Genomic DNA, 11639 nt, shown 5'->3' on the forward strand with positions numbered 1-11639 from the left:
AGAGACAGTATATATATACACTTAAGTGAGTATACGCTTGTTTGTTGCTTTAAGTTTCACGCGTTTAGCGATCATCAGACAAGTAATGGTTGGTGTTATGTGCTTTGGTTTTATATGCTGTGGTAGGTATTTTGTTTAACCAGATAATGTTTCGGCTTCAATTTGTTTTCTTCCTTTCCGTTGTTGTGTTGTTTTCTATGTTCTGACCAGGCGTAAATGTTATGGTTTCTGTACATCCGCTGGATCTTAGTGCGTCGTTGTAAGTGGGCGAGGATTTAATGAAGGCATCATTGTATTCTTTTTCCAATGGCAATGATTATGTGTTTGATAATGGATGGTGGGTGACTGGATTCAAAATTAACATATATGTGTTTGTTGTCCGGTTTTCTATATGGTTTATGTGTGGTTGTGTGTGTTATTAGCTTGTAAATGAAATAACATCAAGAAAAGTTAAACAATTTTGATCTCTTACCCATTAGAATTTGTTCCTCTTTTAGGCTTTTTCGGATTTTAAAACAGACAGTAGGCCATTCAATATTATTCATCGCGTTATCTAACATTGTATTTATTAATATACCCTTAACCATTTATTCCACCATTTCGCAACCTATGTGAAAAGTTTTATTGGTCGCATACCTCATCAGATCGTGGAAATTTTACTTAATACGAATGAAGACAAAGGAAATCAAAATTACAGTAAAGAAACGTGCATAAGTGTGGCATATGCGTCAGTGTACTTTTGTAATGCGTGCAGTACCAGTAGTTTCATTTTACTATCTGTTAAGTCTAGAAATAATTAATTGATTATTGAGGGCCCTTTATAGTTGAAAAAGAGGAAAATTTGCTGGGGGTAGGCCTAGCAATGTCGTAGGATTCACGCTAGCAAACATGACGTTAATGTTGAGGCATAAAAAGCCAGAATTAATTCTGTAATAGGACAGATGAAGGATGAGATTTATACGAAACTGAATATTGCATAGTTATGATTTAATGATGATTTTGTGAGATATTACAATTTTAAACTAAGCATTGGTTACCGCACTTACGAATGTCGCAGACGCCATATTTTCTGTACATTGCTGTTATACAGTTACACCGAGCTAATCTTCTACATGAATTTCACAATGAGACACTATTTGCACTATTAATATAACATTATGTCCTGTATCCCTGATTTATGGTTAGCAGTTATAGAAAGCATAGATAAAAATGGGAAATAGTGTTTCGTACTACGAAGAAGTTCGATTGCATGACTTGATAGTCTATAAGGAACGTCGCCAGCGTGACCACTCACAATTTTTGATATACCCAATAACTGGGTCGAAATTACCCAAGATTCAGCAAAAATTGCCCAAAATTACCCAAGCTTCCTGAAAATGCATTAAAATTTGAAAAAAACCCCGTGTTTTTCGCATGTATAGTTTCCCTTTTAGTTCAATTTATACACCATTTTTTATTGTAATTGTTTGTGTTAATTATTAAAATTAATATTCATGAGGTGATAATACGGATAGAAAAATACGCCCTCAGTCGGCCAGTGTTATCAGTGATCAAGTTTTAGTATGTAATGCATTAATTAGGTAAGATCAATGGCAACGCAAATCACAAAAAACAATTCTGAACCCATGTTTACAGCAATTAACAATGTTATGTGCAGTTCGTTGAGTTTTGCTTACTTGAATGGAGTGAAATATACTTTGTTACTTCTTAATTCTTCCTCTATGACAAAAATATTAAATTTTCTTAGTAAAAATAAAATACCCAAGGATTTGAACGGAATACCCAAGAACCCAAGACCAAGTCAAAATACCCAAGATCTTTGGTAAATACCCAAGCAGTGGTCACACTGAACGTCGCTGTTCACTTTTATCTTCACGCTCGAGTGAACATCAATATGAATATTAAATATGTAGTCGAAGATAGAGAATGTTTAATGCGCTGCTTTGATAATTAGACGAAGCAAATGACATATAGTGTTTGAACTGTAAAGTTTGTGTGTTTGTTTGCTTATTATAGCAACGCTACATTGTTCAAGAAAAGGATTGAATGCAGTTCTCGTGTTTGTATACTCCGTCGTCTGTAAACTATCAAAACATTTGTACTTCGGGTATGAAAACATGAAAGTTTTAGTTTTGTTTATTTCAATGCGTCTGGCTTTCAGGTGAAAATCATAACGACATTTTGCTCGTCATATAGTGTGTATATTAGTCTTCCGATAACCCATATATTTCTGGCAGCAAATTTAAACATGTTTGTAGTAAAACGTCTGTAAATCATTTATTCTTTTCGAACTGTAACTTATTGAAAGATTTGATAACTTATGTGATCCTGTTACACAAATAGGCCTAATTCAAATTCATTAATCAGTGTCAGTTTCAGTTCATTTTATTCAAATCAAAATCACATCCAAATCTGAATTATATGATATTTACAAAAAAAAAATTAGGCTTATATTAAAACAACAATTCAACACAAGCACAAAACATGAAAAATGGAGATAAAAGTAACATTAAACTACATTAAAATTTGAAACATCAGAAGTACACAGCAGGTTTAAAAAACATATACGTAATAAATAAATTATATTTTTTACTAATCATTGAATTATTATTATTACTGTATTATTAAACAAATTCAAGAAGGAAAGCAAGAAAAGCAATCATCCATTGCACAAAATTCAATTACCATTAGAATTACATAAAAATCGGAAAAGAAAAAGGCGACATAAAAAATGGACCATCATTTAAATTAAAACAGAAATAAAACAAAAGTGAATGTCATTTAAAATGGACCAATAACTCTGTATATAATGTGTGTTTATTATATATTTAATTATTATTTTCATTGTTATATTACTTTAATTAATTTCATTTTCATGACATTTAAACTTATTTTGTGGGTGATTTGAAAAATCTTTAATGAATGAAGTGGTATCTTTTAATTGGTTGAAAAAATAATCAAGTTGACATACAGTAGGTTCTTCTGAACTCCGCTATTACTCGCGTATAAAACGACAGACGTGATTTATTGACTTAATCCCTCAAACTAAAAAAGAAATACTACAATATTCAATCATTTCACCACCATAACATTCAGGTGATAGATTTTGCCTTCGGTTCCGATGATTCGCGTCTAAGTGCTTGACATTTATTTTGGGTTGTGGGCTTAAAGGTTGTGGAACAGAGAGTTATTCAAACCTGTTTACTGTATTTCAACGTTTCTTACCCTTTATGATCTTTGGGCTTTTAAATTTTTACGTCTTGATTTTATTGTTTGTTTGATCTGATTTAGAAGAAATAAATATTTATTGATTGATTGCTTCTTTTTTTTTTATAGATGCCTGTAGCTAGATTATTTCTATCAACAAATTACAAGTTTCCACAAAAATACGACCTCATTACAGTACTGTTGTATTTTGATGCATGAATAAGTATGACTATTTTTTTTTTATGAAGCTGGTGTTTGTGTCTTGTTATGCCAGAGTATTCAAGAGTATTTACAGGATTCTAATGCAATACGTACCTGTTGTGTTGTCGAAGTATCGGGTCTTACTTCGAGAGCTATTTCTTTTTTTCGACCGTCTTGTTTGCTTTTCACTCTACAGTACACAGAATCACTCTGTTGAGAATCTTTGGTTTTGAGACGAAATCGACAAGATGGTGGTGTGCTACCATCTTCTGGTTCGCTCCATAATTCTTCATAACTTATTTTCTGGAAGTAATTAATTTCACTTATTATAGGCCTAACAAACAAATTTATGTGACAACTCATGAATGTCTTGAAACAGAAGCTGGTGATTAAATGGAAAGGACAGTCTTGGTGTTTGCTGTCTTGCGGAAATATGTCTCTTTGTTAAGTAAGGTGTGAGTGGAATTATTGGGGTATTTCCTTAAGACTAAACAGTTCTAATTCTAATAATACTGTACGCTTACCATTTCCTTTTCATATTCCGATATCCATCCTTCTTTCAGGTTTTTCAAGTACACTTTTACGTCTTTACCAGTGTTTTGTACGCTCAATGTTTTAATCGAATCTAAACACGCTTCATGAAGTTTGCGCTGTTCTTCCAGTACAACCTAAAATATGTGTTCAGACAAACAATAACAACTGATCGGACAAATATTTCGTACTGGGCATGTAAGAGAAAGAATATCTTATACATAAAGAATGATTAATAAAAAAGAAAATATAATATATTGGTAAAATCTTAGTTTGAAACTTACAGCTTTATCATGAGGATTCCAGGCACGAACGTTAAAACAATATGAGTTACTTCTGTCGTAACTCTTGCCGAATGTACAAAAATGTATGAGTTTAGAAACCTCTTGGCCCCGCGTGGCTCCTTTTAATGCAAATTTAGTAAAATGATCGACCATAATGAAACAGTGACCTCCTTGTACTAAGCATATTCCATCACAATCATCACTAATATTCTGCCAGTGGTCACCCGGGTCGCTGGAATTTTTTATCATCCCTGAAAATGTCCATTGCTCTTCATCCTCAGCACAATGTGGAAACGAGAGAACGAATGGCACCTTAAACGATGTTCCCGGTGGCCCACAATGAACAATGGGGGAGATTCGTGTCTCATTTTTCTTTTCAAGCTTCAAGTGTGTGTTTTGATCTAAGTAGATATAAATTTCTTTGTTGGTTCTAGGTGGAATTGCTCCTGGTGGAATGAATAGATTAACTCCAGCATCGGCAATAGTTAGGTTGCCACCTTTACTGTCGAATATTCCAGCTGAGAATATGGAAGTTGTGAAATTGATTCGAGTTACATCTTTCAGTATGCACATTGAAATCTTTTGATCAAAGATTCGAAGCATTTTCTCCAAAGCGGTGCCGTGTCCGACATCGTCAACAAGTAGTCCTGTAAGAATCGATATCACAACATTACTTTTTTCCAAGTATACTTCATCTTTGTTGCCCCTTTGTGACACCCTGCATACGCTCGATGAAGCCAAGACGTGTGTTTAATGTTATATTCTCTTTATTGTTTCTTGAATAAAAAATGATTCGATGACGGAATCAAAATACACTGTTGCGTGCCCATGAAAAGATAGACATACAATGTAAAATAATTAAAATAATCACCTTTACCTCTATCGGCATAACTGTTAAGGTTGTGTGGAATTTGAAACTTATCCATCAGCATTGTTGTCGTCAGATGTTGGTTTTCCTGTAGTACTAAAATATAATATACATTTATATCATACACGTTAAATTCATACAAGATACAATATCACTTTATTTTTTGAATCAGACATTCTTTTTCACCCAGTGTGTAAATGATGTTGCGCACTGTTCCGTACAATTACAACTTGTATAATTCAAATATAATTCATTTCCAATTATTTTTTTTACCATGCCTTTTTAATTTCCTAGGGTATCGATATTATCAAAATTTTTGAATTAAAGAATGGTTTGGTACTCACACAATCGATAATTCTGTTCCAACGCTATAATGTGCTGCCGATACATGCTCATGACTTGTGCTGTAAGTGATATAAAAATTATTCCATCAGTTTATTGTTTTATTAATTTTTAACATAACTAAATATGCATACAAAAACTTCCAATATGTATTTATGATGTCCATTTATGCGGATAACATTACAAAACCTATTAAAATTGCATAATGAGACACTGTGGACTGACCATCAATTTCGATCAAGTTATTTGGTACCGGTACTGGTATTGCTGCTCCAGCCTGTAGCATTATCGGGACACTGAGTAAATCATCACCTTGAACGTTCCTTCTCCCCATAGACGACAACTCAATCTGCAGATTTTCTTGTAGCATCTTGATATTATCAAACAGAAACGGCAGCGTGCTGATTAGGGGTAGGTATATGGTTCTCACTGACTTTAAATCCTTGGTCAGGTTTAAAACTTCTGGGTGAGTTTTATCATGTGCCTTTTTACCTTCTGCAAAATCCTCAATATGTTTTAAGCTGTCAGTCAGAGGTTTTTTAAAGTTGAACTGGATTTCGACATCTTTGATTTGCTTTACATGCGGCAAAATAGATTTTGACGAATTTAATAATGTTACAAACTGTTGTAACGGTCGTCCAACCAAGTTTAAAGTATTTCCGTAAAGTTGAAATGACTTGATGACATCTTCGACAGATGGTATACTCGATGCCTTTTCACGTTGACCAGTTACTTCGAAATACCTTGGTAGAACAAATCCAAGATCGTTAAGGAGTGTCTCCACTGACCCCTTTAAACGATCCCACTGAAGTTTGAGTTGACTATACAACACATTTAAACCCTGGGCTGCTACATTAACTTGTGAAAGTGCTCTTTCTCTAGCCGGTTGGTTTTGGGCCAAAAGTGGATTCTGGGGCATTCCAGGCACGCCCAGAATGCTAGGGACAACATCTCCTGTAGAGTTAAATAATATTGTAAGAATAGAATATGTTAGCGAAAAATTAGTATGCATCATCATAAAATCTCTGGGAATTCTAAATCATATTCAACAATACATGTAGATGGAAGAAAGGAGTCGACATGCTAATATTTTGTAATGTATGTTTAAAACAATTCTTTTCTTAACATTGTAATGTCTCCTGTTTTTTTCTTCCCTTCATCACCATGCAATCATTACACATTGCAAGACGCAGTCTATCAAATATGATACAAGTGCGGGTTACGATGAATAAATGCTGTTAAATCTGCGAATGCTCAAATCGCTCTAATCGCAGCCATTGTAAACACCTAACTTATTAAGGCGTCCAAATGGAAAAAAAGAAATCTATTGAAATACATGTAATAAAATTCCTCTTATAGTTAGTTGCATCACTCTCAATACAGCTATTCTAACACAATGTGTTTTTTTGTTAACGTAGCATTGTATGGCATTAATTGCAGGCCGTAACAATGGACATGACTGCTGACGCAGGGCGCCAAAATAGAAAAAAGGTGCTCGCACCATGGTGCTGGTAAACACATATTTCTTTTCTTTTTTTATTTTTAAATTTTATAAATGTTTAACATAGCAAATTTTATCAACAGCAACAGACCAACTGGATTGCACACTGCATCTGACAAGACAACTGGGATCCATGCACGATTCCCACATTTTATCAAAACAAAACGTGTTATCCAAAGAGCGATTAACGGTAGCAACTGGAAAGAGGGCAATTTATACATAACTGCTTTTTGCGAGTTATTGCAAAACACCCATCTGGTGCTCTACTATTTGGTAAGGGGATTATAACGCTCTCTCGTAAAGAGAACATTTGGAAGGCGGTCATGAGAAGATAAACTGAAAATTATATATATACAATTGATCAGCAATAGGAAATAAATTTTAGATTGGGTAATCACAGCGATTGTCCTGCCTAGGCTAGACTTGACCTGACCAACTAAATGAGCGCCCCTCCCAAGGATGAGTTCCAGGTTCCTCTTGACCGGGATGAGAGTACCCATTAAGGGTCCCACCTTGGGTGACAGGTATTCATTCATGTATAATAACAAGTAAGAAAAATCTCTTTCAATGGATGTGTATTATGTCAACCATTTTCATGGTCAATGACCACCAAGTGTCTTCGAACATGATGACGGATGGTGAACAAGTAATTGATTTAAATAATTTTCAGTGGGGGCTGTAGAAATATGTTGTGTTAGTTAATTACAGATTTGGGTTGTTGAGGGAAGAAACGATTTTGGTGTTTAGCCAGAATTGATTTTTGGATCCTCACAGTAAGATCGTGAGAACGAACATACCTCTTCGTCGAGGACCTAGGACCAGAGGGACATTTATCGAGTTACAAAGTTCTTCAGGAGCCTCCCTTTTAACATTCCGTAAAACATGGTACATACGCCAAGGGTCCTACGATGATGTAAAGGGAAGAGTCGTTGCGCAATGCATTCTTCCTCTCGCTTGGCTCTATTTTGGACCGTATCTAGTTCAAGTACTATTTATTTCACCTTTTTCATATGATACAATTTGTACAGTTAGATAATAATCCTTTTTTGTAAAAGGTGGCTACATCTTAAAGCTCTGTGGGTTTTTCTTGCAGAACTTATTGTAGCCTCCTTCCATACAATATATTTGTTTCAATTAATCTGTTTCATACTGCATCTTGTATTATTTAAACTGTATGGAAAATATAAAGTATATTAGATTTAATTTTATTTGGAAAAAAAGGAGAATAGAACATTAAAATTATTATTTTGTAAAAAAAGAACTCTGCGAATAAGCATGCTGTTAGTTGCCGAGTCCTAACGTTAAATAATACAAATTTTGGAAATGGCATTTCGGAATAAAATAACTTTTTACCAATATAATTTAGCATAGACACACACACACACCCATCCCCCCCCCCCGCACACACACATGTAAATAGATGTGTTCAGTTATGTTCATTTATATACTTTTTTAAAATTATTATTTTTATAGGCTTATTTATATTTAACCAAATTTACCTTTGTAATCTCATTAAATGCAATTTTAGTAATACCAATGTCATAGTGTCACTGAACATTGTATTCTGCCGGGGATATCGGCGCTATACAAATCCTTGTTGGTTGATTGATTGATCAAAGTTCAGTGTTGCCATAAATTGCTCTCAAAAAAGAAGGAAAGCCACAATTCATATAGGAGAAAAAAAATTATATGTACTTTCTACATATTAGTAGACTATGAAGTTGATTAAATAGGCCTCTGAAACCCCTAAATTGTCATATTTTTTTTCTGGGGCTCTAGTCTGTTACTGGTATATCAACATCCAGTCTGTTTTATTGAATCATGAAATATTTGTTAAGTTATTTCAAAGTAAACATAAAAGAAGGTGATTATTTATGTTATGCAACATAACATAACATAACGCTCGCGCCTTTGATCATTCTTGGAATTGGCCCCTTATACATGTTTGAGTATTATTATTTTTATTATTATTATGCAACTTGTTTTTTTGTATGTATTTTCTTATGTTAGACATGAATAAAAAAAATGATTTGTTTTTAGGCCTATGATATTGCACATGACGGATGATCAAGTGCACCACTGTACTTGGCACAATTTGCGAAGTCCAGCTTCGCAGCATGCATCGAGCGAAGTTTCTTAGCTTAGTTAGTGGAGTTTTAATAAATTTTAATTGAAAGAATATTTAATATTGTATCTTGCAGACTGACAGTAAATGTATCAAATCAATCACCTGTTTTATTTTTTCATTGATTCAAATACACGCTCGCCTATGGCTCTGGAGGTGGAGCAAGTCTTTCGAGACGAGTAGGTGGAAACCCCTAGAAATAATAGATATTCACTTATATTAAAATTGCACACAAATTTGCCTTGATGTCCAAAAAACTTGGAGAAACCAATTCCTTTGTCCGTTCCACTCTACCATTCAAAATTCGCATTCATTTTTTACAGTATTCAAGTACGGTCATTTTCTAACATACCCATCTGTGCATTTATCCATTGAAATTATTTCATGTGTGTTATTCTGGTGGATTATTCATATCTACTGTATATTTTTGAATAGTGGCATAGTATTCAAATCATTAGTCTCAGCAGTTACAGAGATCCCCAGCAAAGACAAAATGACCTTTGCTATTTACCCATCAATCAAATTGTTTACCTGTTAGTACATGTGAGTAAATAAAAGCCAGAAACATATACTTTTTTAAATTTTATTTTCTTGCTAAAATAAATTTTGACCTTTTTATTCTTGCTTGCTCTAACATATAATGCTTTTTTAATTACCATGTTAAGTCCATTCGAATTATATATTAAATATATCTTAATATAAATTAATTTCTTCTTGCTTGAGACCATTTAATGTATTTTGGGCCTACTTTTAAATCGTCTAATCGTTGGTAAGTGTCCTTCATTAATTCCTATTCCTTCGTTCTTATCATTTGGTTGTTTTCCTTTTTCCTAAAATTTTCTCGTTTCCTTGCCCAATCTTTATGGACAGATTTTCTTTCTATTTAGTATGACCATGGAGGTATAGTATTATGTTAAAACAGAGATCATTGGCATTTCAAGGTGTAAAGATAATAATTGGTAAGTTTAATCAATACATCGATAGCTATTTTTATCTGCCAGGATTCGTTGTTCGCTTTCTGTAATCCATAGATTTGTTTTATTCTGCTCTCGGTGTCGGTAGTATAGATTTTATAATCACGCCTTTTTTGTCTGTATGTCCTTGATATTACTGTATTATATATTATCTCCATTGTGTCTTTATCACGGTTTGGGAATTTCCAGTTTCTAACGCTTCAATCAATAACGTTGGCACACTCGCGTATTAATATTTCATTATTCATTGGTAAGTGACGAATTGGTACATGCGTTCAACGGAAGGGCCAGAAAAAAAATAGGTCCAATACGGAAGTTACCAAATAAAATAGACCAAGTAAAATCCACAAAAACCTTTAACAAATGTCGAAATCGACTTACCATGGAACTAATATATTTGCAATGTCGTTCATAAACGAGAATTCATTATGCCTTCTTATTAGCTAGTGATACGTGACACAACACTCGTCGTATTCGATTTGCAATCGAAATAAAATAAAGATATTCGCTAATATTTCATTTATATCCGCAAAATTATCCAAATTTCAAATTTACCTAATAATACTGTTCTGGCTACACTTGATGTTTCGTCATTATATACTAATATCCCTCATGAAGAAGGTGTTAATGCGTGCATTTCAAATTACAAGCAAATTCGGGGCACAACCCCATCTAAATCACATCTCCACATCTCCGTGAACTTAGCATGCTGATTCTGACCAATAATAACTTTGTTTTCGGCGACGGTCATTACCTTCAAATTCATGGCACAGCGATGGGCACCAAAATGGCTCCATCTTTTACTAACTTATTTATAGGACAATTTGAGGCCAATTTCCTGTCCCTACAGCCCAAGAAACCAGATGTTTGGTTTCGTTACATTGATGATATCTTCATGATCTGGACCCATGGTGAAGATAGTTTGGATACGTTCCTATTGAACATTAATTCGGCTCATCCCACAATCAAATTCACTGCTAACAAATCCACAAGCAGTGTAGATTTTTTGGACATTACCGTGACCATGGAAAATGGCGCACTTAAAACTGATCTCTTCCGTAAACCCACGGATAAACATATGTACCTGCTCCCTAGCAGCTGTCACCCCCCGCACTGTACAAAAAACATTCCCTACAGCCAAGCATTGCGCATGAGACGCATTTGTTCTTCGGATTTAGATTTTCAGAATCGAACAGAAGAACTATCCGGACATCTCCGGAATAGAAATTATCATCGAGGACCCATTGAAAATGCTATAAAAAAGCAAAGGACATACCTCGTGCTCAAACGCTGACGTACAAACCACGTCAACGATCGACCAGAGTGCCACTGGTCACTACCTATCACCCTAAGTTACCACCACTAAGGGCTATAATTCAGAAACATATGCCCATTCTACAGACCACAGACGTCTTAGGTTTGTTTTTCCGGATACACCGTTCATAGCCTATCGCAGACCACCTAACCTTCGTGATATATTAGTACGATCTAAATTCAAGAGGCAAACTAACTCTTGCGACAACCGTAATTTGGGTAGTCATCTTTGTGTAGATGTGTATAAGAGACAGATCGAACCTTCGCACAATATTTCGCTTTCACGTAAACC

The 11639-nt window shown here is 34.4% G+C and overlaps 1 protein-coding gene across 1 annotated transcript in view; it reads right to left on the reverse strand.

Annotated features, from left to right (window-relative positions):
• Positions 1 to 11639, reverse strand: part of LOC117125560 — a 14688-nt gene that overhangs the window by 1115 nt on the left and 1934 nt on the right. The window contains exons 2-7 of the mRNA XM_033272092.1: positions 5659 to 6387; positions 5436 to 5495; positions 5101 to 5187; positions 4224 to 4870; positions 3933 to 4076; positions 3523 to 3711 (exon numbers count right to left, since the gene is read on the reverse strand). Coding sequence (XP_033127983.1) covers positions 3523 to 3711; positions 3933 to 4076; positions 4224 to 4870; positions 5101 to 5187; positions 5436 to 5495; positions 5659 to 6387 — 1856 coding nt within the window. The remainder of the gene's footprint in view (positions 1 to 3522; positions 3712 to 3932; positions 4077 to 4223; positions 4871 to 5100; positions 5188 to 5435; positions 5496 to 5658; positions 6388 to 11639) is intronic.

The sequence above is a fragment of the Anneissia japonica genome, unplaced genomic scaffold (genome assembly GCF_011630105.1).
Source record: "Anneissia japonica isolate Jap-2015-1 unplaced genomic scaffold, ASM1163010v1 scaffold466_len1169948_cov191, whole genome shotgun sequence".
Lineage (NCBI taxonomy): Eukaryota > Metazoa > Echinodermata > Crinoidea > Comatulida > Comatulidae > Anneissia > Anneissia japonica.